Raw genomic sequence first — 27,893 nt, 5'->3', positions numbered from 1 at the left:
AATGATATGCCATGCTGTGTAGGCCATGCTACATTGGAGTGCAGAAAACGTAATCTAGGGTGATATGTCAGAACTGTCTTGACAAAAATAAGTATAGGCTATTGCCTGTCCACGTGGTTTCGAGAAAGAAAAGAATCAGCAAAGTCAATTTAATGACTTTTCCCTTATCCTTATGGATAGCTTGCATTATGTAAACAAAACAGCGCGGGCAAGGCGTAAACTAACGTATTCATACGCTTCTGATTGGTGGCCTACTTTGATTGACTGCTGCATCGTTCCAAACAGAGGGCCAATTTGCTCAGGGATCGAGACATCGGAAGTTTAGGAAAGGTTCTGTACAGCGCGAATCTCCTTCGCTTGAGGTAAGTTAGGCTACTTTGTGACCTTAAACTCTAGTTTGTACATTTTGAAAAACAGCCATCTAGCTGTTTTAACATAACAAACAGAACAAGTTGTGCTTTTACATTTATCAACAACTAGTAGGCTACCACTGAACTTCATGAGTGGCTATTTGGTTATCATTGTTGCCAGGTTGCTTGGACATTGTTGGATGCTAACTAACGTGGGCTAACAAAGCAATGCCTGTTAATAAATCATACGGGTATTGTATCTTGATAAACGTCTTTCATGTCTGAAAGTTGCCCAAGAATTTAAGACGATTCGCCGAAACACGAAAAACGGCATTCTTTGAACTGTTAAAACTGTCTGACTTAAACGACATTTCACCCCATGTTGAACTCCAAACCCAAAGAAAGCAAATGTTACACTGTTAACATGCGTTGGAATTAGCAAATGTGTAACCAACCAGTGTGTAACAAGGAAACTCGAAGGGTCCAAATGATGCTCTATGATTAGTAGCCTATTAGCTTACGTTGATTGTAGACCTATTGTATGCTGTATGGCTTTGTATTCAAATGGGCATAGAGATGTCTTGATTGCCCTGAGATCTACAATTGTAAACACCGCAGGCATCCTACCATTTTAAAATGTCGACATCCTTGATGAGTACCCTTAGCCTAGGCTAAGATGTTGTGTAATGTCAATAGTTCCGCTTTTGTTATCAAAATGTCTATCATTATGTAAATTGCTTGGCTAAAAAGCTTGAAACCAATTCTCAGGTACTATGGAGGCAGTTTCCCTGGAAACTTAATAACTTTGCTTACTAGCCTACGGTAGCCTACAGTAGTCTAGGCTATATCCTGACCTATTTTTTTATTATTATTATTATTATTATATTTAAAATTAAAATTATTATTATTTTTGTTTTGTTTTGCTCTGGGCTATCCATGCTTGCTCTCAGTTCTGTGTTTACTTCAACAATGTGGTATTGTACCATGTTGTGTGTTTTCCCCACCCATACACTTTTTTTTATTACTTACTTTAGTTATTTTATTTATCTCAGATAACATGGTCACAACCACATAGCCTCTTCATAAACTTCCACACTTTTTTTGTCTTGTGGGCACCACACTTGCTGGCTGAACTGTAAAAGGTAACCACTTTTCGTCTGTACTATAGTGAAGATACATTTCCTATGACACAGTTCTGTGGTGTGTGCTTGTCACTTTCTGCCCAGGGGTTTTGGTGAGGAATACATTGTAACAATGTCTAACGAGGGAGAAATATGTCTCAAATAGCTTTCTTTATTAAAAGCATGAATCTGCCTTATAAGTTTATGTACTTGATAGGAAAGGCTAAATTATTTCAGTGCTAATTTAAAAAGTGACTTTTTTTTTTGTAACATCTAGCAAATATCTCCTTACTATCCGCTAGCTCTCCAGTTTCTGTTAACATTGTTAATTGTGTTTGCTTAGAAACTTAAGAATGAAAAACAATCATGACATCATTCAGCATTGTAAACCCTACCTTTAAAGCCATGAATCTCACTGAAGCTAGAATTAACTGCATTCATCCAACCGTCATCCAAACATGATCAAACATGATCCCCTGGTAAGATGACGTGGGATCAGGCTAATGGTGGCATTACTTCTGACTAAAACAGTGTTTCTCAAAGTATGGTCCACAAGCTATCCCAAGTGGTTTGCAAGCAGATGTGGTAAAATATAATATAGATGAGTTGTTTGCAATATTGAACAAACTTGTATGTAAATCCAAACAGTTCTGCAACACTGCCTATGTAGCTAAGCTACATGAATTTAAATATGAATCCTCTGACACAATACCGAGGTGGTTCAATGAGTAGGCCTATTGTGTAATATACTATATAGGTCTACGGTTTCCTTTTTTTAGCTAGATGGTCCGTGATTTTCTTTATTGGTTAAGTAGTCCTTGGTCTGAAAAAGTTTGAGAAACACAGGACTAAAACATCCTCTATGTATAGAACATAGCCTACCGTCTTTGTATTGCAAGTTGAAGCAATATTCATTTGAGTTATTTTTGGTTCTACATTTCACAGCATGACATGTCCACTCCCCTTGGTCCTCTTTTCTCTGACAGTGTCACCCTGCCTGTACTCCCTGCCTCCGTACATGAGCTGACATTGTGCATTTCAGGGCTTTGTGACTCGAAAACTGCTGTCCACTGCAGATTCTACAGCAAATAATGTATCAGTACCAAAAAAAAGATCAACCCACCCTACTGAAAAAGGGACTGACTGAGCACAAAGAACAGAACAATCACTACTGTTTTAGGGACTTTAAAAAAATGTCATTTAATGTCCCTCTGCCTACCAGAATCAACTAGTGTTTAGAAGTAATGAAATCAGTATTTGGAGAGGTCTCAGGCCCAGCTCTTGACTCCCTCACACACACACACACACACACACACACACACACACACACACACACACTCCTTCTATCATATAGCCAGTTCGGTCAAGTAGGATAGTATCCTGGCCTATATCAGAGAGTCCAGATGAGCCTACTGGCCCACTTATGTAGTGGTGGCTGTAGTGGCTGAGGGTGGTTATATGAGGGTCATGGAGTGTGACCGGTGAATGTGGGTCAGAAGAATAGTAAAAACATTGCAAATTGTTATCTTGGCTGCTTCTCTTTACAACATACAAAAGAGAGAGTGAGAGAGAGGATTTTTTGTGTTGGATTGAGAGGAATTGTTAGTGGATCATGTGGTGCGTTTTGTATCTGTCTGTTTGTGCGTGTGTGTGTGTGTGAGAGAGAGAGAGAGACAGAGATAGACAGGCAGAGAGAGAGAGAGAGAAATCTGGACTGTGTATTTTATTGAATGGGTGTGTGTGTGTGTGTGTGTGTGTGTTTGAATGAAAGGGTCTCTCATGCTGGCCTGGGATAATCGGCGTTGAATGTGCTGGGACTCTCTCTCATTCAGTGTCCATCTCATTGCTGTACAGTCAGTGGTTGATTAGGCTACATGTCCCAGAGCTCCGTCAGAGTGAGCCATCTGTGTTTCCCAGGAGTCCGTGCCCTCAGGCGGGTCCTGAACCTCATAGCCTAGACCTGGACTATGTGGACCACCTCTGGAAGCTGCCTCTGAAGAGATCAACCTGTTGGCCACTGGAGTAACGCCCGTAAGAAAGAAAGAGGAGGGAGATTTTGGGTGGGTGGGGGGGGCAGGGGGATGAAGGAGGGCCTGGGCTTCGATGGCAGCTGGAGGGTCGAGGGGACCAGGCTACACAGGGAAGGGCTACTTCCAGCCCTCTCTATGGGTAAGAGAATCGCAGGCTCACATCAGGCACTGACGCTCCACAGGGTTAGCATCTAGGCTGCTAGCCAAAGCCGGAATCAGTAGCACAGCTGGCCCACATGCTGTTTCAAAGGATAAGCAGGAGATAACATTCACCACTCGGAGCCTGTGGAGGTTTCACAGGTTATAAATAGCACATTTTTGAAGTGATTGTCCGAACATGTAGCCTACTGATTGATTTGTCTGTGAGGTAAAATTTATTTTTGCTCCATGAACTAAGGATTTATGTTTGTGAGGTCAAAGTTATACAAAAACATGTCAGTGTTATGTTATTTTGGTCTATGAGATGATTTATGATGTCTTATTTTTACTTTAAAAAGTGACCTAACCTTACAAAGTTTCTTTATACAAATTTTAGTATTGCAACAACTTGCTAAGGCCCAGGCCTACAGTATATCCAAACAATGATTGATGTGCCTCATTGATGTGCAAGTATTTTGTTCTGAAGTACACACTTTCCCTTTAACAACGGTCTAACATATGATGTCAGGTCATCCCTGTTAAGGCTTGTGGTCTGAAATCGTTATCTTTCAGTCCCTCCCTACTTCCTGCTGAGGAGAGTGATTTAAAAGGCAGTGCTTCACATGTAACACTAACTGCTACAAAGAGTCGGGCCACCATGTGACTGGGAGAACAGCAACAGCCTGCTTGGGCTTAACGTTTTTACATGGATATTACTCAGCCCCCACTGTCTGTTCAGACATGCCATAGGCAATGGTTTCTATCGCAGTCAATTCCAGAATTCTTAGGAGAGCCGCCTGGCCAAAATGCATTTTAAACCCAAGTCAAACTGTGACTGAACTTTCATCCACATTGTGTTATTGCTCATGTGGGTGAAATATTAGCGCTTAAAAAGACTTCAGGCCTAAGGCCAAAACATTACACAATGTGCCACTGCTGGAACCAATAGAGCCTGAAACAGATATTTACGATTGGAGAAGGTTCTCTTATTGGTGTTAACAGCTGAAATGTGATAACCAGGTAATAGGTTTTTTTTTTTTTTCCAACATTTATCACCCAGAGGGTATACATACAAGCCGAAGCTCAAAGAAAAGAACCACAGACAAAAACAGAAATTCAGACACAGACAACAACAACAAAAAAGGAGAATACAGAGAAAAGTGTGTGTGCTTGTGATGAGTGTATGAGTGTAACCAGGTAATGGGTTAACCCACCTGCCAGTGGCAGGAAGCCTATATTTAGAGATTTAGCGTTGTTTGTATAATAACATTGTGATGTCACAGGGTTAAAAAAGGTTACCTCAGATGGCAGGCAGACTTTGACCAGTGATTGGACAATGTAGCCGGACGTCCGTAAGCCACTATTAATGGCATTGATTTCAAAGGTTGATATAACACACAGGTGAACACTGAACCACTGCTTCACTAGAGCCAGGAGGTCGAATGTAAGCTATGTGTCGTTAACCGTACAGCCTCTTGGGTCAATACTTAGATCCCTGTTGACTTTGATTACAGAAAGACTGTGTTGTAGGTTTGTTATGATGTTATTTCATCCCTTCTGGTAGTCTTGGTCTACACTAAACTTCTAGGTCGGTATTAGTTGGATAAAGTGTGGTTTAGTGCTTCTTTTTCTCTCCTCTTGTCTGTGTTGAGTTTTGTCTTTGGCTTGTGATTGGATATTGTGCATAGCTTTGTGTTGCTCAAGGTCTCTTGTGGCCACTCTTGGACACACTGTCACTATTTGTCTCAGCTTGTATGTGGAAATGAGCAAGATGTGAACGGTGCTGTATTCTGTCCTCCATCCCTCTATGTTGCTTGCTGTCTCTCACTAACGTCTGCTCCCCCTGCCCAGTCCCAGACCATGAACTACGTGGGCCACCTGGCAGAGACGGTGTTTGTGACGGTGAAGGAGCTGTACCGCGGCCTCAACCCGGCTACACTCACAGGCGGAATCGACGTGATCGTGGTGCAGCAGCCCGATGGCAGCTTCCAGTGTTCCCCCTTCCACGTGCGCTTTGGCAAGCTCGGGGTGCTACGCTCCAAGGAGAAAGTGGTATGAGTCTCCTAATACAAGGAAGTCTCACTTTGATGTGTTGATTTGTGTGTAAAATAACTTATAAGTGTTGCATTAAATAGCTAGTAATAATTGGTATAATAAATAAATTGGTATGACTAATAATAATTGCCTACATTCTGTAATGTGTAATGTTTTGGTGCTATATAAGCACAATAAATTGAAATTAAAATGAATTGGTACAATGAATATATGATACATAATTAACATGTTTAATGGACTCAAACATCTCATTCTCATGTCTGTATGAAGAATAGTCCAGAGGACGTTTTTAAGCAGTTACACCACCTGCAACAGTTGTTTTCTCGCCTGTAACCATTATTTATGTGTCTTGTGGCCATATAGGTGGACATTGAGATCAATGGTGAGCCGGTGGACCTGCACATGAAGTTGGGGGACAATGGCGAAGCCTTCTTTGTTGAGGAGAACGAGGACCTGGAGGTACGGATGCACTCTGCTGGGAGCAGACAGAGCTCTGTGTCTTAACATCAAGCTAGAGCAGCAAGAGTAAATCACTCCTGTCTATTAGTGATACACGTGACATCACCTTTTTGACCCCAGGGCTAATGGATACCACCGTCCCTATTTTTGACTTGACACCTTGTCTGTTTTGTAGATTAATTGTCAAAAGTTTCAAGTCATTCCTTTGGAACATAGGTCAACTGGTTGCAGGGCAATAGTACATTGCGATGTGCCGCGCTAAATGGTCGCTTGCTGTTAGGACACAGTGCTATGAAGCCTAACCACTCAGGAGATGTTGTCCCATTGCCACCCCTATTGTGGTCTTTCCTCTGCCAGACACCTCCTTAACAAGTGTTCTCTTCCTTGGTTGTCATCCTCCTCCAGGCCCGGGTACCTGCCCACCTCTGTACCTCTCCTATCCACATGAAGCCCGGGGAGGGCTCAGCCGATTCTACAGAACCCTCGGGGCCGCCCGGTTCCCGCCGAAAGAAGCGCAGACGGAAACGTGCTCGCTCTGACTCGTTCCGCAGAGACGACGATGGCAGCTCCTCTTCTGACCTCCCTGAGCAAGAGGAGGAGGAGGCGGTCTTCGCTGCGAGGTCAGAGATCATTCTGATTATACAGTAGTGTACAACACAAACATGATCAGTGTGATGTTTGCCATATGGACTGTTTTTGCCCAGTGGTTCATTTGACTGTTTTGTTCTGTACCTGAGCAGTAGGTCGGTGTACTTCTCCGTCTCTGAAGACACTTTTGAGGATCTGACCACTTGTCCACCTCAGTCATGGGACGTCCACTCTCATTCAGATGGGGAGCTTTCCCCAAACGAGAGGTAAGGAAGCTGAAATGGCAATAGAGAAAATAGATTCAAGATTCTAGATCTAGACCTACATCTAGTTCTAAACTAGTCTAGATTCATGACTCTTGATCTAGACCTACATCTAGTTCTAAACTAGTCTAGATTCATGAGTCTTGATCTAGACCTACATCTAGTTCTAAACTAGTCTAGATTCATGATTCTTGATCTAGACCTACATCTTATTCTAAAATTGTTTCATAATTTAACTGTTGCATGGTGATGGCATTTTTTTCTCCATCCTCAAAAAGCAAGAAGCTGACTGTAGATGACTAACTGTGGATAACTAAGGTCTTCCTTATCATGAGCAGAAGTGATGGTCTAATGTCTTCATGTTCCCCTCTGCTCTCTGCAGCGCTGTGTTCCACAGTCGAGCCTCCTCCCCTAAGAGTGACTCAGAACTGCTGGTCAAGCCCCAGGAGTCTGTTGGACCACACATTCAGTGGTCCTGGGGTGGCTTCCCAGAGGTAACACCCCCCAAACCACACACACACACACACACTCTCACACACACACACACACTCTCACACACTCACACACTCACACACTCACACAGACATGACCCTTAACAGTAGAGTGTGAAGAACCAGGTTGCCTTTTGGAGTCAGTATCAGATCTTGGTAAACCCTGCGCCCTCACATTTCCTCTCCTAGCATTATTCCTCATATCCCTTTCTCCACTATTCTATCTCGTCCTCCTTCGGTCCTCTCCTCCTGTGTGATCCTCCATTATTAGAGGAAAGGCGCTTTATCCAGCAGTATAAACATATTGGGATGGTCTGGGAGTATGTGGATACAAGGTGTAATATTTTTATAGGTGGGAGTATTCACTCTGCTCTACTGTCAGTCCAAGTCACCCTCTGTTTGACTAGTTTCAGTTGTCCACATCTGACTGCTAAAGCCAGAAATGAAACTGTACAAATATATTGTACGCAGCTATATATAAATTGAATATAAAAATGCTGTTAAATATTATGTATGGATTAAATCTTCTTTTGTGACCTCTCCTCTCTCAGGTATTCCAGTCTGAAAGGTCGTCAGCAGACCCACAGCGCACCCCGACCTCCCCACACACTCCCTCCGAAAACTCCCACTTCCGCACCATCCACAGGCAGGACTCTTTTGACCTGGACTCCTCGGACCCTGCAAACGTCTCGTTCTCCTCGGCGCTTCCCGTTACCGTGGTGAGGCCAGAGCCTCGGACGCCCGTGACGGACTCTAACTCCTTCTCTTTCGCAACACGCTCCAACCCCAGCCACACTCCGGACCCCGCCCAGTGCCTCCTGACTCCGCCATCCCCCGTGGAGACTCTCGGGCCTGGCGAGACGCCGCGCTCGGAGTCCCTGGAGGCCCAGGTCATCTCGGAGAGCTTCAGGCATACTGATGGCAACGGCAGTGTGGTGTTCTCTACAGCAAACACTGGACATTCCTCTGCGACATTAAGCAGCTCCAGCTGTTCCAGCTTAGGCAATGCAGACCTCACATCGAGCACAGATGTCGTAACTGACCCCACGCTGGAGCCTGTGGACTCAGAAAGTCCAGAAGGAACCAGCTCCCGAGAGGGAGACAGCGGGATTGAGCCCTGCACAAGCCCTGAGGTACTGGAGGATGACCATGAACAGAGGGAGGAGGGTGTGAGCTCGCAGACCTATCAAGAAGCAGAGTGTGCAGGAAGGACAGAGAATAGTGAAGAGATCGGCCAACCAGAGGAGCGTCCTGGCTCTGCAGAGCCTGCCTCCAAGTCAGCGGATGGTCAGGACAAGAGGAAAGGTTTGTTGAACTCAATCGTGTCTCAGAAGCACTGTGTTTTAGGAGTTAGTTGTGTCAGGTTGGTTTTCTTAGCTGATGTTAGTCTCGGATTTATTGGAGATTAATTTATTCTTTGAGGTGAAATCAAACCAGGTTTATCTTTGTCCGTGACCAGAAAACCATCCCTGAGCTGTTTACATTCATAAATTCTTTGGGAAGCAGTTTAATCTAAAACAATTTATGAGACACAACCAAACCAAACCTTGGCTACAACCAGAGCTACAGTTGTTTACAGATGTTAGGAGCCACTAATGTTTGAGCAAGATCCTAAGCAGAAACAGGCTCAGATCACATATAAAAAAATTGAGAGATCTCCTCCTGCCTTGGCATAGGTAAGCGCAGTCAGCACCTAGGACCGTCTGATATCTACCTAGATGACCTCACCAAGCTGGACCCTGAGGTGGTGGCTCTCTACTTCCCCAAAAGGTATATTGACAAGTGTTGATACAATATTTTGACATTGCACTCTCCTAAGATGTATCCTCTAAAGATAGCTGCTGCTCTTTTGTGGGCTGTCGAATGATTGATATTCAGTGGAGTATTTTTTTGATTTTTGTGTGTGGTTCTCTACCAGACCCTCTGCAGTGAGTGTTTTTCAAAAGATAAGATTAGATTAGAAGCACTTTTTACCCTGCTCAGAAGAGTAATGAGAGAGGATGGTATTGTAGTATAGTATTGCATAGTATTACATTAATACACAGGATTAGATGTTAAAATCCCTTGTGCCAAAATCCAAGGTAAAAACACATTCAGAAGCCCCTGCTCAAGTTTAACTTTAAAAAGCACACTACCCACAAATCCGCCAACAAATGGTCACAAGCACAATATAAATGGCCCATCCAACAGCAGTAGCCTATATAGTATGCGGCATGTCATTGGGGTTATCAAGTGGGCACCCTCATTCACCGATGTTTCGTTAAGTTAGGCCCACGACACCTCATGAAGGCTTAACAGTGAAACCAGCGTCCTGGAGACACTCCCCTCCATGCTGCCACCATATTACCACATTGAAATATCCAATACCCAAAATACTCTTAAGCTCAGAAGAGTGATGAGAGAGGATGGTATTGTAGTGTAGTATTGCATAGTATTATAAATACAGGATTCAGAAAGTAGTCAAAAGGAGACTGAACTAAACTAAGTGCATGGAATGAGTCTTGCTACTGTGGTCAGCCGTGCTGACCCCTCATCTCCTCTCCTTTGTTCACCTCTTTGCAGTGAGACCGAGTCAGCCTCCAGGCCAGGTGCTGACCAGTCAGGCAACCAGTCCCCCCAGTCGGTTGGCAGCGCCAACATGGACAGTGGCACAGAATACCTGTCGGACGCTCCCGCTGACACCTTGGACGTCACCATGTCTCTGTGTGGGAGAGACGGAGGCACCACCCAGATCAACAAAGGTAATGGCAGAGAGGGGGGAGGAGACAAATCCGCTTATTAAGTCATGATGCAATAATAGGCCAATAATCGTTCTTCCGTGTCCAACTGCTCCCACAGCCACTCGTTTTCCCCTATTCTCCTATATTTTTTCCCCGCTACAGGTAGAGTACCGGTAGCCGATAAGTAGTCATTCTACTACTCACTTGCTCCAGCCTGACGAGCCAGACCCACATCAAGATGAGGGTCTGGGAACTTTGGCATTGGCAGTGCTCAATCCGATCCGGTCTTTCAAATTTCCTCTGCACACAATAGGATAGCTACAACTCATGAGTCCCATGCGTTTTCCACCAGCAGAGCTAGTTGGCTAGTTGATCAAACTTTTGCCAATTTAAAAAAAGCTTAACTCGAGTCACGATTCAAAGACCGCTGTACACGATGTGATTGGCCTGATAGAAGTTTAATTTTTCCAGCTCGTAAGCCAACGGAGAGTTGCTTGACTACCCTGGCTGCAAATTACATTTGCTGCCGCTAGGGTGCGTCTAGATTTCTAGGCTACACTTGCTCCCTCATCCTAACAAAATCCTATTTTTGGCGGAGGCCTGGACATCATTACCCTTGATTATATCATCTGGCTGCACAGCTACACTAATTACTCTGTAGAGTTAGCGTTTTGTTTTTACCCTCACTAAAACAGAGCTGATGGTGACAAGATTTACAGGTTGTGAAAACCGGCTGGCTGTGCTAGTCAATGTATTTGGATGAAAAAGCTGTTGGGCCTGTGACGTCGGACCTAAGTATTTGCTGAGTAAATCAGATGTAAAAATATTTTGAATAGTGTGCATAAAGTTTTTTTCGAAAACTTTTTTTGTTTTGGCTGAAGTATGCATACTGTGTATGACTGACTATAATAAAGTGGGATTCATTTATTTTCTCTGTAGAGAAGTTTATGGAGCACATCGTCACTTTTCAGCATTTTGTGAGCAACCCAGGAATCATAGATGATCCAAATCTTGTCATCTGCATCAACAATAAGTGAGCACGCAATCAAAACTCATCTCTGACTCTGACTGCAGATTGTTAGACCACTGTAATGACGCACAATGAGAGCAATAAGAAATCCAAAATGGAGTCTGAAATAAATCATCATTATGATCAATGTGTTGTCATTCTGCAGGTACTATAACTGGGCAGTAGCTGCCCCTATGATCTTGTCCATGCAAGCCTTCCAGAGGAATCTTCCAAAGGTGGGCCTTTTATGGGTATTCAGAAAAGCAACAATATGGATCATAAACTCCCTCTTCTCGTATTTGTTTAATCATTGCTATCTACAAACATTGTCATCGCTCACATTATTTCACACTTTTAACAATCCCCACAGTCAAGTCAAGTAAACTTTATTGTCATCTTAGCTGTACAAGATCCTAAGCTCAAACATGGGTGGGTCAGCTGATTGCTTCTACACACACAACACAATAGCTTCAGTTCATGCACTACTAGACACGTTGCTTATTGAGTGACTTGCCCTTGTGCATTTTGCCCATGGTTCTCATGATGACACAAAGCTAATAAAGAGGTCCAGAGAGGCATAAGAGCCGCAGTTTGTATACGTCACTCCCATCCGTCATCAGTGCTCTCAGTGTCCGGTCTCTGTTGGTGTGGTGACCTTCCTCCCTCCTGTCTGTGGGCCTTTGCAGAGCACCATCGAGCAGCTGGTGAAGGATAAGATGCCAAAGAAGTCTGGCCTGTGGTGGTTCTCCTGGAGGAGGAAGGACATGGACACCAGCCAGGTACACAGACAGGGCAGAGGCACTCGCAATGATTCTGCATTAGGCACAGTGGTGTGTGTGTGGGGGGGGGTATGTGTGTGGGGGCGTGTGTGGGATGTTGTTGTGTAGTCCACTGTCCTCTCTCCCGTGTTGTTTTGATTATGCAAAATTGACATTTGAGATGACATTTCTCTCTCTCTCTTTCTCTTTCTCCATCTCTCTCTCTCTCTCTCCCTCCTTTCCCTCTCATTTTCTCTGGCAGGCCAATCCTAAGGCAGAAGAACACACACAGACTGAATCATCAGACCCTTTGTCTGGTCCCTCAACCTCAAAGTGAGTGTGGACAGGGTTGCCAACTCTCACGCATCTGGCGTGACACTCACGCTTTCACTCTCACGCACACTCAAGAAATGTCACGCCAAATCCATTCTTTTTTTTTTTGCAATCCGTTCATTTTTTGTTGATGACTAGACTAGACCACAGCCTTGTTTCTAAATGACAGGATACGAGTTTAAGGCATACATATGTCTAGACCAACAGCAGGTAGGTCTAATATCCGCCTACAACGTTCTCAGCGCAGTTTTCTCTGATTGTTGATTCGCTGACTGTTATGCTGCGATAAACGGTTGGCGAAAAAATTAACTTTCAAGAAATAATCATATTAGGCTACTATAGCTCTGCGCTCATTTCAATTCATATAGGAGGAATATTTCACAAACTTTTCGTTCCACACATGACAAACCGTAAACCAGAATAAACAGCAGACCTTACCAAACACAAAGGTGTAATGCAATCCCCTGTGCAATAAACCGTTCCAGAGTAATAGGTTTTGAAATGGTAGCAAATTTCTATATGGTCTCCAATTTTGGGCTTTAAGTGTCTTAAAACTGAGCTGTGCTTAAATACCTACATATGTGTAGGCCTAAATATTAAAATCAGAGGATATACAGCTCATGGCTAAGAGTTTGTCGATGTAGCCATAATGATTTGTTTTCACAAAATGCTAAGCATGTATGTATTTAAGTGTCTTAAAAAAGTGTGCTTATATTGGTCAATGCATAATTTCATAACAGGCCAAATAGAAAATAAATGTTAAATGTTAAATATAGCCTAGACATAATATTAAAGGAGCCACACCACTTTTGACACTATAGCTGTTCTGTTGACCTTTAGATTTGTTGCTATTGGGCATGAAGGGCAGGCCAATTATGAGTTCTGTCCAACATTGATGGTAGGTTTAGAAAAAAAGTCAGCACATTTTAATCATATTGCAATAATACCAATAACCGTGATCTTTTTGGTCATGATTTTTCATCAAATGTTCATACTGTATCTCTAGTGGCTGGTAGACTTTGGAATCCACCAGCCACAATGGTAGGTGGAAAAAATATTTTAGGCTATTTCCATCCCTGATACATATGTACACTCATACACACATTCATACGTCTCAATCTGTCCATTTCTTTACACAAAACTAGCCAGAAGTCATCATTTAAGGGGTTATTTTTCATTTTTTTCTACTGAGCTACTACCTTTTTCAGGTGGGCAGGGGGGCCCTTTTCATGTCTGTGCCCAGGGGCCCAGTGGCTCATAATCCTTCCATGCCACGGGGTTAAAACACTGGTCTTGTTTTCAAGTGCAATCAATAATTTAATTGTACATTTTGAAGAAACTTTTCCATTCTATTAGTTTTTTTTTTTTATAAAAAAACATAAATCAGGGATTATACTGTACATAGCAAAAAAGTCAGGTGACAGACATTTTTAAAATTAGGTTTAGGGAAAAATGTAACGCACACACACTATGACTTCACAAAATCCCACTCCAGCCAAACGCCCAAAGTTGACAACCCTGGTGTGGATGTACACACTACGTGCAGACACGTCACAGTTATGCATGCATACAGACATTCTAGGGAGTAGGCTGCTATAGGTTTGCAGGAGTCAAAAGAATATCGCTCTTGTCCGGTGGAAACCTCGTCACTCCATATATTTGTTGGGGTTTTTTGACAACAAAATGTTGAAATATTTTCACAATACAAGTTTTTTTTCAATTTCCTAAAGACTAATGGATTTGGAGATACGATGTTTCCACCCGACAGCAGCAATATTTAAAGCAGAGCCGTATCTGATATAAAGTATATTATATGTACAAGTCTTAATCTATGTTTGGGAAAGCAGCCCATAGTGTAAAGTGACTGGTTTAAACAAGGCTGAATCTTCTGAGAGCCCTCATGAGCACATTGGCAGCAGAGCGTGCTCTAACTCCTTGCGTGTTCCTGCTGTTGTCTAGGCAGCACTCTCTGGAGACCTACGCTGACGGGAGGCCTGGCTCTGAGACCCCTGAGAACCCAGAGACGCTCACGTGCTCCGACACCCTGAGCACGGAGCAGTGCATCAGCCAGATGTACCGCAAGTCCCTCCGCCTCACCTCCCAGCAGATAGTGAGTACACCATGGTAACACGTAACCATGATAACCCATGTGATTGATCTTTTCCTGTTTCTACTGGCCTTGAGGGGATTATTATGAGCTGGAGATGCAGTTGTCTGGATGTGAATGTGCTATTGAGAGAGTTCCTAAGCGTTGGTGTGTTCAGGAGCGTCTGAACCTGAGGGAGGGGGCCAATACGGTGGTGTTCAGTGTCACCACTCAGTATCAGGGCACTTGCCGCTGCGAGGCTGCCATCTACCTGTGGAACTGGGACGACAGGGTCATCATCTCCGACATTGATGGAACCATTACAAAGTGAGTTAAAGTGTCTGCCTGTCTGTCTATAGCACATTTGCATGATTTTATTATTATACGTGTATTAAGTGTAACTTTGTTTTAACTACTCAAGCACATGTTTGGAAGTGGGTGGACATGTGATGCATGACTGTTTTATCACAGTCTAAGGAGTTTGAGCAAAAAAAAAAAAATGTGTGTTTGTTTTTTCAACCATGTGTGGCACCTGCTCTTCTTTAAGGTCTGATGCCCTTGGGCATATTTTACCTCAGCTGGGCAAAGACTGGACTCATCGTGGAATTGCTAAGCTCTACCACAAAATTCACAAGTAAGAGCCATGCTTATATATTAGCACTAGGGCTGGGCGATATGGCCTAAATCTCAGATTTTTTTCACATAAAACCGATTTACGATTTTAATCGACCCCCCCTACAAACTAGTTATGACTTTGTTTTGTTTTAGTCGGATGGGGGTGGTATAGTGCAGATCTCAGGCCTACTCTGGCATTACCAGCATCATTACAGTAGTTTATACATTGTGCAGTAGGCCTAAGCCTCTATATTTATGGATGATCTCACTAATGAGCGCCATTACTTTTGACGTCAGATCCTGCGTATGTTTGCTGTCTATCAGCAGCTGCATAAAGTTCAGTGATGGAATGTAAATGTTTTGCCCAGCCCTAATTAGCAGGGTTGGAAGCATCAATCAGCCACTACATTTTAACCAGCTGGTGGCTGTTGCTAATGTCCATCCCTGTGCAGTATGCTACTGGAAGCCAGTTCACATACACATAGACTAGGTGAATGTCAACACTGTATGCAATAGTCACGTGTGTGGTCTACTCTCATAGGAACGGCTATAAGTTCCTGTACTGCTCTGCACGGGCCATCGGCATGGCAGCCATCACTAAAGGCTACCTGCAGTGGGTAAACGATGGAGGGGTGGTCCTTCCCAAGGGGCCGGTCCTATTGGCTCCCAGCAGCCTCTTTTCTGCTCTTCACAGGTACATGTGCATGAGTGCGCACGCGCACACACACACACACTGATGGTAATTTTGATACCACAGATGAAATAGAGACCCAGTCAGACCAATAGTATGAAAAATCAGGAACAGAGTTTATTTACAATGATGCGCATCAAGGGAGAGACAGCATGACTTCACCTAAAGACCCATCAGCTGCTCTACAACTAGACACGGAAATAGTTAGGGTTTAAGTGTCCTTCCAGGCTAACGGAAGATGCCATTGGTCATCCCATCTCACGTGGACTACACTGAATCAGACTCTGATTAGTGGCAACCTGGCAGCCATGCAGAACAGTGAAACACTGCAAAGTCATAATATTCTCGCTTATCTCTAAATACAGTCACACACAGATATACACAGGGACAGTACAGATATCATACAGTCATTACATAGAATCATACTTTTAGTGTCGAAGTGACCCACTAGTGAGAAATGCAGAACATTAAACCACATATTGGAATATTGGACATAATATTCTATTCCACTTTCTCTCAACACACACACATACACACACACACACAGATACACACACTCACACACACAAATAGATATACAATATAAGTACAGTGTGTGTTCTCAAAAGAATGATACAGTCTTTCAAATTTCTCTCAACACACACACATACACACACACACACACACACACACACAAATAGATATACAATATAAGTACAGTGTGTGTTCTCAAAAGAATGATACAGTCTTTCAAATTCCCTCTGCACACAATAGGACAGCGCTCCAACTCATGAGTCCCATGCGTTTTCCCACCAGCGGAGCTAGTTGGCTAGTTCAAACTTTTGCCAACTTAACAAAAGCTTAACTCATGTCACACTGTTCGCCAACAGCAACATCCATCTTCTTTGTTTTCAAGTAGCAGGGAATTCAAGCCAAACCGTTGTAACTCTGCCATCAATCATTATCTTAAGCCCACCTAACGTCTCGATGTGATTGACCCTATCAAAGTTAAATTTTTCCAGCTCGCAAGCCAACGGAGAGTTGCTAGACTAGCCCGGACAGCAAAATACATTTGCTGCTGCTAGGGTGCGTCTCGATTTCTAGGCTAATATACAATGACCTCATTCGTAAGATATGATGAATAGATCAGTGTTTCCCACAGAATTGAATTCTATTTGTGGTGGTAGGTTTGCAGAATTAACTTGAATGCAACAGTTTTTAACAAATTAGTGCAGTGTGGTTATGATGCTAACCAGATTTAAGCACAATTTAGTACAACCTGGAAAATCATTGTGTGGTGGTCAATGTTGATATTGTGGTGGGTCGCCACAAATAAGTCAATGTATGGGAAACACTGTAGATATTAAACGTAATGAAAAGTGATTCTCCTTAGTTCAGTATGAAAGGGATGAACACACTGCACCCTTCATAATATTGTTAGTATTTATTGCTCCAATGTAGAGAAACTGAAATACATAAAGATGCAAACCCCAATGTGATGCATCAATAAAGGAATCTTTAAATCATAATTTGTAATGTGTGTTTGTTCCCTTTCTAGAGAAGTGATTGAGAAGAAGCCTGAGGTGTTTAAAATCGCCTGTCTCAATGACATCAGGGAACTGTTCAACCCACGCCGACAGCCTTTCTATGCAGCCTTTGGCAACAGGACCAATGTGAGGGCTCATCTGCTTTTATGAATAGACACGCTTAGCCAGAACTCACGCATCACCTCTTTCTAGCAAACATTTGTTTGTATTTGTTGATGTGTATCTAATTGTGTGTGTGTGTGTGTGTGTGTGTGATTTTGTGCAGGATGCATATGCATACAAGCAAGTAGGAGTTCCAGAGACTCGTATCTTCACTGTAAATCCTAAGGGAGAGCTCATTCGGGAGAAGAGCAAAAGCAACATTTCCTCGTAAGTGACTTCTAGAGTCGAAAAGCCTCAACAACAACCTCAGGCATCCTCAGACATTTGGTTATTTCCTTACATCTGGTGTACCCTCCATCTTCATCTGTGTGGTGTGGTGTGTGTGTGTGTGCGTGTGCGTGCCTGCTCCTACGTTTGGTTTTCCTCAGATATTTGCACCTGAGTGAGCTGGTGGAGCACGTCTTCCCGGTCATCTGTGGTGGCCAGACGTCCTCCAGTTTCGACTGTCCAGACTACAGCCAGTTCACTTTCTGGAGGGAGCCCCTACCGGCCTTGGACCTGGAATCCATTTAGACCCACTACACACCCTCACCATGCCCAGTGCTGTCCACTCTCTCCTTCGGGACAGCTGCCTTCATCTACACACTCCTGTCTTTTCAAAAAAAAAAACTATGTGTTCCTGTGACTGCCTTACTGTAGGTTTATTTGTAATCATATTATAAGAAATGGGCTTCACAGTTGTATATCTAATTGTTTTACTTTTAAAATGTCTTTGTCAGTCCTCCCGAGGGAACGCAGACACATACTTGAGAATGTGCTCTAACAGGAAGTTGAAATGCTGAGTTTCTGACTTTCGTAGGGACAAACACATCCCCACATGCCTTAGACATCTCAACAGGGTTGCTCTCTTTTGCACATTCGAGGCAATCCTAATGCCTTTGATTCAGCTTTACCTTTTGCTTTTGATATTAACAAATGACTGTAATATGTGATGGCACCTGCTTGAAAAACCTAAGCATAAGTTAGTCAAGGGCTTCAGGACCAGGCCTTGTGAATGTAATACTAAAATCATATTGTCTGTGTCTGATATGCTGTGGTGTACAAGCAAAAATGTATTCCCATTTATTTATGTTTTCTGTGGTTTCTTTTAACTGAAGAAAGGTGATCATTTATTTTTAACTGTAAATGGTTGCTGTCTTGAACTGAACACTTGGACCAAAAGGACTTTCGAAACAACATTAAATTGTGACTAAATTATTTTAGGAGATGGCAGAACATAGCTTATATCATAGCTTACAATACCACTTCAATATGGTGGTATTATCTCTCTCTCTCTCTCTCTCTGTGAATTTGCCACTGAAATGCTGAAAGAGGGTTATCTAAAAAAAATGTTCAGCTTTCAATAACAAGCTTGATCAGTAAATGACCATTTCCACCCCCACTTTTAATCTATCATAGGAAGCGCTGTTGTTTGGTGATGGCACTTGAAACAGCTTGTTGATGTGCTTTAATACAGTAGCTAACATTTCTCGGACTACAGTGTATCAATTCCAAACATGGAAATAGTTCTGTGGTTAAATGTTATTATTGTCATTGTGTGCGTGATGTGATATGGACACGCAACAGTTTGCCTGACAGAGTTTGGACTGGAACTGTCCTGAAACAAAAAAAAAATGTGTGTGTGCGTGTTTTGAAACACATTTTAATGTGTAAATGGAGATACCTGTTACTGTGCATTGTCACAGAGCTCTGACGATATAATTTTTTTTTTTAATTTATGATCTTATTATTTTTTAAAAATAAATGGATATTGTAAAATCAGATGTGTGACTTGCATACACTGGTGCTGTGTGGTTCTTTTTATGTAGGCTATCCATGGGTTTCATCATGTCCCTTTCCACAGGTGTATTAATCAAGCACCATGCAGTCTGCATTCATAATCTGCTTGATTTTAAACACCTGTGGAAAGGGACCGGATGAAACCTGAATATATGTAAATGCTAAGAAAACATGCCGGAGTAAAACAAAACTGACTTTTTGATTACCTAACATTACAACTTACAGCTGCTGCAATCTAATGACAGCACAAATTATAAGCAAAGCGATAATACGCGTTACGACCTTGCTTGTTTAGTCGTAGTCCTCCAAGCAATCCTGTTGCAGCCAGTGTCAGAATGCCCCTTTGCAATGGCAGGCTATCTATCGTTTGGTTAACAAGGAGGTGACCAACCTGAGGGACAACAGGAAGTGAAGATTATTAGACGCACGCACGAACCTGCGGACGGGTGAGAAAATATATTTCCATTTCATTCTTTCCACGTTTTCTCGAAGCGTGTGTGCAGTTTCAAACTTGATACGATTAAAAATGCATTAGCCCTCGTCCATGTCCTCGTTCGTGTAAAAGTTTACTTCAGACCTGATGCAATTTATCTAATTGTGCAATGAGCACGTTTTCCCGAGGCACTAATATAATTATTTTTAACTGAATATAGAAGAAGTCTTCTCTATAATAATAATATATGCTATTTGTCCTCTCTATACGACTGTGACTGAAATAATATTAGGAAAGCTGTTGGTTGGCATTTACTGTATAAATTGTCCGATTAGATATGGAACCAGCCTAGGCTGAGAAAATGAAACTTAAGGTGCAGTTTCAGTTGTCCTCAATGCTACACAGGTCCACTGTAGGTAAATAATTGACAATATAGGCCATGTGATAATTGATTCTGTAACTATACATATATATCGTATACATCATTTTTAATATATGCTATATACATTTTTTTTCTTGTGTTCAGTGTAAAGGAAATAACAAAACAAGGCATTAACAATATTATTAATTAATTCATTCATTTTAAATAATCTTGTACTTCAAAGCTGGCTTCTGTCAAATAATTGTCTTAAAAAATAAAAAAGTGACCCCAAACTTTTACATTACCTTTACTCAATAGTGTACATGTGTTAAGATAGGCTACTTCATCTCTTAATTCCTGAAAGTATCAAGGTAATCATGACCTTTATGACAATCTAAGCTCTGTTTCTCTGTAAATAGATTAAGGACTGTACACACACATTTTGAGTTATAGAAACAGACCTGAATATGCTTTAATCCAGGCCACATGGTTCATGTGTTATTCTCTGTTTTTCCATTCCACAGACCTCTTTGTCAGTATAAAAGGACACCATGTCCCACTACGAGGTTAAAGACTCTTTAGAAGAGGAATTAAGTTGTCCAGTTTGCCAACGTCTTCTGTCTGAACCAGTGACCCTACCCTGTGGACACACATTCTGTGAAGTCTGTCTTGAGGGGGTCGTGACTTCCAGGTCTCGTGAGGGTGGCTGGCACTATTGCTCTGAGTGCAAAAAGGGGTTCCAGGGCCTTGGCACCTTACCAAAGAACCTCATGCTTTGTAGAATCATAGAAAGCTACAAAAATGGCCTTGGGGAAGCCGCATCTAATTCTATACCAATGACCCAGCAGCAAAAGGGTAGTAAGAAACTGGACATTCAGACTGGTGATTCTTACACAAGCCATCCTGATCTTGCATCAGATGAGGGTCAGAAAAATATAGCCCTACTAGAAGTGTCACCCTCTGCTCCACTGGAAGATATCGAAGTGGGAGCAGGACTGGACCCCAGGTCAGCCTGTCCCTCAGATGAGCCCGCTTTGAAACTTGAAACTAATGAGGGCAGAATCAGACTGTCTGGCCTGGCAGAAAATCTCAGGATCAAACTGGCCACTACCGAGGTCCTGTTATTCAAAGAGACAGAGAAACAGGCAGAGGCCAGAGCTGTTCATGATGGTCTCCGGGAAAAGATCGCTGGATTGCTTCAACAGATGAGCGACATGGTTGAGAAGTACACCATGATTGGAACAGAGCTGATTGAGGCCCAGTTTCAGCCTATAGAAGAGGCCATGGACAGGCATGTCAAACATGTCTCTGACTTCCTCTCTCAGTTGAAAGACGTGCAGCTTCAAGTCAGTGGTCTTTTAGAGGAGCAAGATGGAGCCAAGTTCTGTCAAGGCCTCTCGACGGTTGAACCTATGATCACAAGGCTTGTGGGAGTTCCTTTGCAAGAAATGATAAAAGATCCAGAGGTCACCTCCCCAAACTTGGCAGGAGCTTGTTCTGAGCTGGAACTTCAGAGTGCTCAGCTCCGGGTAGAACTCGGTTCGGCGCAGAGAGCACTGCGGAACCTCCTCAACCCGTCCGAGGTGACTTTTGACCCGGACACAGTCCACCCTAGCCTTGTCCTCTCCGAAGACCTGAAGACGGTGATGTTCAGCCCCATCAAACAACCTTATCCCTCACACACTAAGAGATTTACCAACTTCCTGCAGGCCCTGAGTTCCCAGTCCTTTGGGGAGTCACTCGGGGTGGCTGGAGGGGAACACTGCTGGGAGCTGGAGCTTGAAAACTGCTCCTGGATTGTGGGCATGTGTTGTGGAGGGTTGCCCCGCAGTGGGGTGGGCAGTGCCCTGGAGAGCTGTTCGGGCTGCTGGTCCCTAATGTACTGTGATAACCTGCTGAGGGCATATGAGAATACAAAAGCCACGCAGCTCAAACGCACCACCTCTCTGCGTAGAGTTCAAATACACGTCAGTTTCAACAATCAATCCGTGTCATTTTATTCTGTCAGTAATCTTGACACTACCAAGACACTCCTCCATACTTTTGAAGTTGCCTTCACTGAGCCGGTGTATTTGGCTATTAGGATGATGTCTGGTCAACCAAAGGCACGCATTACTGTGTGTTAACTTTATTAACTCACATACTTTATTTAAGCATACATATTTAAGGTTAAATCAATTTATTTAATCTATTTCATAAATATGAATATGTAATTTATGTAATCAATAAAAATGGTCAAATAGAAAAGATTGACCTGATCTGTCCAGACTCTCAAGCCTCTTTTATTGTAATTTTTATTATAATTAACTAGCACTAGCCTACTTTATCTTACATTTGGTAAAGACTTACAACAGAGTGTAAGCTACAAAATTGGTACAATAGATTGTATGGTTTGGTGTTATAATCAGCAATGATAATAAAGGGCCGATCAGAGATGGGAAGTAACAAATACTTAGGCCTAAGTAGGCTACTCTACTTAAATAGCATTTTCAGGTATCTGTACTTTACTGGAGTAAGCCTATTTATTATGACCGCCGCGCAGCGAAGCGGCGGTCATATAGGTTTAGTCAGATTTGTATTTTTTTTTTTTTTTCTTTTTTTTTTTTTCGCATGCCCAAATTTCCGTCAATGATTCCCGGGACACTGAAAGACCGGGGTACACGAAACTTGGTGGACATGTAACCCCACATGGATAGCATGGAACCATCGTTTTTCGTTTTGATCTGTAGCCCCCCCGCTGAATTGGACCCCCCGAAAGGAGGGTAGGGCAGACACAGTTTTCTGTGAATATCTCGAAAACCGTAGGGTTTAGGAGGACCATTTTTTTTTGTATGTTGATCTCAAGGGGCCATGTCAACCCATTCCATAACCACTCATTTCATGTATAGCGCCACCTAGTTAAACACAAAAAAGTAAAAATGAGGTGGTGTAATTGAAGGTATCTGTGACCTAACATAGTCAAAACTGCACGAAATTGGAAGTGTAGGATCATTATGACACCCTCTGTATGCACGCCAAGTTTTGTGGAATTCCGTTCATGGGGGGCCACACAATAAATTAATTTATGTTACTATACACCAACTGGCCTGTAGGTGGCCGGAGACAGTTTTCTGTGAATATCTCGAGAACCGTAGGGCCTAGGAGGTCCACCTTTTTTTTGTATGTTGGTCTTAAGGGGGCATGTCAACCCATCCCATTACCACTTATTTCATGTATAGCGCCACCTAGTTAAAAATTAAAAAGCAAAAAATTAGGTGTTTTCATCACAATATCTCTGGCTGACAAGGTCAAAACTGCACGAAATTAAAAGTGTAGGATCATTATGACACCCTCCGAATGCATGCCAAGTTTTGTGTACTTTCGGTCATGGGGGGCCTTACAATAAAATAATTTATGTGTACATTTAGTGACGAACACCAACAAGGATTCCCGGGACACTGAAAGACCGGGGTACACAAAACTTGGTGGGCATGTACCCCCACATGGATAGCATGGAACCGTCATTTTTCGTTTTGATCTGCAGCCCCCCCGCTGGACTGGACCCCCCGAAAGGAGGGTAGGGCAGACACAGTTCTCTGTGAATCTTTTATGGTATGTTGGTCTCAAGGGCCCACATCAACCTGGCTCATAATCACTCATTTGTGATTTGCACCCAACCCCCACACCCCCTGGTAAAAAATGAAAATGCAATATTATTCTGCTTTAATCGCCCCTATCTTCAGTTAAGATGTTCAGAACTGCACCAAATGTTATGTGTATGATTGACCTGGCATTCTCTGGGGGTCTGGGGGTATGCCAAGTTTCGTAGAATTTCATCCATGGGGGGGGTCTAAAAAAATTAGGTTATGTGTACATTTAGTGACTGTACACTCATTGGCCTGTAAATGGCGGTGCACACATATAAACATGCACACACACAGGCACCCACATACTATCGGTATTAGAACGGCCGATACATAATTACAAATTCAGTAGGATCAAAAGAAAGCCAAAATAAATATTCATCATCATCATCATGGCTGCATTTTCAGTATTGGTGATAAGTAGTCGTTTGTCCACTAGATGGCGCATCGTTGCAGTGAGACGTAATTTTGTTGGAAGTTAAAAGTCGGTTGGAAAAACAATGGACACTTCCTACAAGGACTGTAATTTACCGCAGCGAACATCTAATAAGGATAGGACGATGTTCACATGAAATGTAATTCCCATTTCTTCTTGAAGCCGAAATAAATCTGAGGATGTTTATCGGACATGCTTGGTTTTTACTGCAGGTACGTTAATCTTGTAATATCAATAAGGACCTAGGTAATGTTACCGTTAGCGTTGGTTGAGTGATGGAGGCCCATTTGATTGATTGCATTTGTAGAAAAGTATAAATGCGGTTATACCAAGCAAATGTATAGCAGCACTGTTTGTATCTTTCGACTGTCATTTATTGCACGTGCTACAAAATCATTCTGTGCAATGGAAGATTTACCAACGTTACACCGGTCTGATACAGTTTTGCCTATACATGCGTGAGACTGAGACGCCTGTTTATTTTGTTTTAAGTGCGTGCAGGGTGTGAGAGGGGAATCGATGTGCTTTGATTACAGCTTGGTAGTTGTAGTCTGTGAAATTAAAAAGCACGTGTGTGTGAAGTATCCAAACAATGACACCTTCATTTCATTATGGCTGCTTTAGCAAAACACCTTAAGCTACTGTGTAGTGGGTCCCATTTAGAAGTGGCTACTTCATTCGCGCTTTCCTTGAATCATGGAGCTGCGTGAATGTTATTACAACTTTTCGCCACGATATGACCGTTTAAGTCCGCTTGATACTGTAAGGCGTAAGCCATTGGTTTCCAAATGAGATTTTATTTGTGTCGCCAGCATAGCCTATTGACAATTTATGTTGTAAATAGGCCTACCTTATAATCCCACCTGTAGCTTAGGGAAGCTAACAGCTTTCTATTAGGATCTAGTTTGTTAGTTACCGTTTTGTCATAACTCCCTGATGCATTTTTGCATTTAGAATAGCCAGAGCGTGTATATCTCAATCGGAAAATTAAACAATATCGGGTGCCTATGGACTAGGCTGGGTGAACCCAGCCTGATCTGCCCGCTATTTATTTTTTGATTTCTTAAAAGATTGAGCTTGGTCTGATGAAAGCCAGACTAGCCATGGACCTCAGTTAAACAATGCAAGGGAACATGAATCAGCCTATATTTGCACGAACAATAACGGACAAAAGCTCTTCAACTTGGGCCCGTTAACATGTGTATGAACAGTCTAGCGACGCATTTCATCAAGGCCCATTTGGACATGTCAGTGCACCACTGGTTAGATGTAAAACAGCATTTCGTTTCAGACTAGGCTACTGTTACTTAATTTGTGCATTAACAATAACGTTTCAGACTACTGTTACTTAATTTGTGCATTGACAATAAAGTATTACATGAACTAAAGATGAGACAAATCTTATGTAGAAGAAGAAACATTCACAAAAAATCCATCCATCCAAAAATGACCTTTGTTTTTGATAGTTGTTGAAAACGGCATGGAACTGACAGAGATGTTTTTGTTTATAAATACATAAAAAAAAACAAAAAAAAAAACATTATGCTGATACCTTTTGCTTTTCCCAAATACAATGTAGCCTACAGGTGTAAGTGACCTTTCATCAATCCAGTTGCAATGGATGAACTGTGATGAACTGCCCTACTTGTGATTGTTTAGAGATTTTAAAGGTTTTATAACAATGCTACATCTTCTTTGGCTATTCTACAATCTATTCACCTTTTCAGCACCAGTAGGCTACTTTCTGTGCAGCCGCACACACACACTCAGGCATGCCAAACAAGCATACACAAAAGTTTCAAGAGTGGGGGATGGAGTAAAATATGGAGACAAATTGAAGTGTGATTTATTTTCGCGGAACGGATGTACAGGACTGAGCGGCGGTCATATTTTGTACCGCTATGCGGTACATCTAGTTTATATATTTATTTACAAACTTTTTACTTTATCAATCATTTTTATTTGTCATTGTGTGCTTTCTCAAGATCAAGGCTGATTTAAATCTAAATCGATGGGACAATATGATGCAAAAAGGAGATTGACTTTGCATCTGTATGGGTGCCACCTAAGAGGCAGCGTCAAAACAATGGTTACATGATATGGAAAACTGCTAACCTGAGGTAATTTTTGAAAAATAAGTTAAAATATTTTGATTTACCAACCTAAAAATAGACTATTGTGTCTAACCAAAAGTGCAAAAAAGCAGAAAAGTGCAATGTGATATACAAAGTATAGACATGTGGTGCATAGACAGGACTAGAAATATAGTACAGTGTAGACAGTAGTATACAGTTAGTTTACAGAAGGTGGTTCAGAATAATGTAAATTAAATATAAATATGCAGTGTATTAGCAGTTACCTTGTAAGAGCAGAATAAATATGGCTATGTAATATGGTGTATAAACAACATGTACAGATGTAAATTAGCTGTATAGCTAACTCTAGCACAGGGCTTGAACTGTGCATGGTCACTGACAAATAAACTAATAAAAAAAATATATGTGCAGTGTAGTAGCAGTAACATTATAATAGTAGTAAGAATAATATAGATGTATGCAGTGTACAGAATATATGATTAGAAAAACAGAATAAATATGGATATACAGTATGACCATAGACAGATGTACAGTATGTACAGCTATGTGCAGTGGGGTAGTGCAATTGTCCGCGGGGGACTGAAGATGGGGATGTCCTCCTCCTCGTTGTTCGTGTCAAGGTTGCCATGGAGGTTGGTCGTGGACACCTCAACAGGCACAGGCACAAACAAGGAGGCATCGGGCAGGGGACGGGGGTGGGGGGGGGGGGGTTGGTGACATGGTTGATTGTTACCGGGATGCAGAGCTAGAGTTCAGGAGGGTGACAGCCGCAGGAAAGAAGCTTCCTCTGAACCTGCTGGTTCAGGTGCGGATAGACGAACAGTCTGGTTGGGGTGAGAACAGTCTTTGATGATGCTGCGCACCTTAAACAAGCATTGCTTGCCCTGGATGGCCTTGATGGAGGGGAGAGAGAAACCGGTGATGGGTTGGGCAGTTTTCACCGCCCTCTGCAGTGCTTTTTTGTCATAGGCAGAGCAGTTGCACCAAACTGTGACAAAGTTGGTGAGGATACTCTTAATGGTGCAGCGGTAGAAGTTCAGGATCTGAGGAGAGTATCTATCTATCTATCTATCTATCTATCTGAGACAGGTTGACCTTCTTTAGTCTCCTCAGAAAGAAGAGACGCTGGTGAGCCTTCATTAGGGTAAAGGTGTCCAAGAGAGGTCCTCAGAGATGTGGACACCCAGAAACTGGTGACACGCTCCACCTCAGTCCCGTTGATGAAAATGGGTGTGTGTGCTAGCTTTAGACTTCCTGAAGAGAAGGAAAGTAATTGACTAAAGTAATAGACTCTCCTGATGAGAAAGAAAGTAATTGGGATCTATCAGTCTGGAAAAGGTAAAGCCATTTCTAAAGCTTTGGGACTCCAGCAAACCACAGTGAGAGCCATTGTCCACAAATGGTGAAAACATGGAACAGTGGTGAACCTTCCCAGGAGTGGCCGGCCGACCAAAATTTCCCCAAGAGCGCAGCGACATCTCATCCAAGAGGTCACAAAAGACCCCACAACGACATTCAAAGAACTGCAGGCCTCACTTGCCATAAGAAAGAGACTGGGCAAAAATGGCCTGCATGGCAGAGTTCCAAGACGAAAACCACTGCTAAGCAAAAACAACATTAAGGCTCGTCTAATTTTTGCCAGAAAACATCTTGATGATCCCCAAGACTTTTGGGGAAATACTCTGTGGACTGACAAGACAAAAGTTTAACTTTTTGAAAGGTATTCCATTACATCTGGCATTAAAGAAACACTGCATTTCAGAAAAAGAA

The 27,893-nt window shown here is 42.5% G+C and overlaps 2 protein-coding genes across 4 annotated transcripts; both read left to right on the top strand.

Annotated features, from left to right (window-relative positions):
- Positions 1-216: 216 nt before the first annotated feature.
- zgc:123305 lies at positions 217-19,158 on the top strand. Of its 2 annotated transcripts, none has more exons than XM_042089754.1 (20): positions 217-362; positions 5,491-5,691; positions 6,058-6,153; positions 6,559-6,773; positions 6,894-7,007; positions 7,387-7,498; positions 8,047-8,800; positions 9,172-9,265; positions 10,058-10,236; positions 11,155-11,248; positions 11,391-11,460; positions 11,911-12,003; positions 12,245-12,315; positions 14,275-14,425; positions 14,580-14,728; positions 14,949-15,035; positions 15,558-15,710; positions 17,245-17,359; positions 17,499-17,602; positions 17,764-19,158. In XM_042089754.1, exons 2-20 carry the CDS (start codon positions 5,500-5,502, stop codon positions 17,906-17,908), a joined length of 2,988 nt encoding a protein of 995 aa, XP_041945688.1. In that variant the 5' UTR covers positions 217-362; positions 5,491-5,499; the 3' UTR covers positions 17,909-19,158. The 2 variants fall into 2 exon arrangements, with proteins under 2 accessions (XP_041945688.1, XP_041945689.1); XM_042089755.1 differs by lacking the exon at positions 217-362 and adding an exon at positions 3,618-3,640.
- Positions 19,159-19,304: 146 nt separating this feature from the next.
- trim107 (tripartite motif containing 107) lies at positions 19,305-22,232 on the top strand. Of its 2 annotated transcripts, XM_042089757.1 has the most exons (3): positions 19,305-19,620; positions 20,287-20,339; positions 20,493-22,232. In XM_042089757.1, the coding sequence occupies exon 3, from the start codon at positions 20,520-20,522 to the stop codon at positions 22,092-22,094; it is 1,575 nt and encodes a 524-aa protein (XP_041945691.1). In that variant the 5' UTR covers positions 19,305-19,620; positions 20,287-20,339; positions 20,493-20,519; the 3' UTR covers positions 22,095-22,232. The 2 variants fall into 2 exon arrangements, with proteins under 2 accessions (XP_041945691.1, XP_041945690.1); XM_042089756.1 differs by lacking the exon at positions 20,287-20,339.
- Positions 22,233-27,893: the final 5,661 nt, after the last annotated feature.

Source organism: Alosa sapidissima, chromosome 4 (genome assembly GCF_018492685.1).
Source record: "Alosa sapidissima isolate fAloSap1 chromosome 4, fAloSap1.pri, whole genome shotgun sequence".
NCBI classification, from domain to species: domain Eukaryota; kingdom Metazoa; phylum Chordata; class Actinopteri; order Clupeiformes; family Clupeidae; genus Alosa; species Alosa sapidissima.
This window is presented reverse-complemented; position numbering and strand designations above follow the sequence as displayed.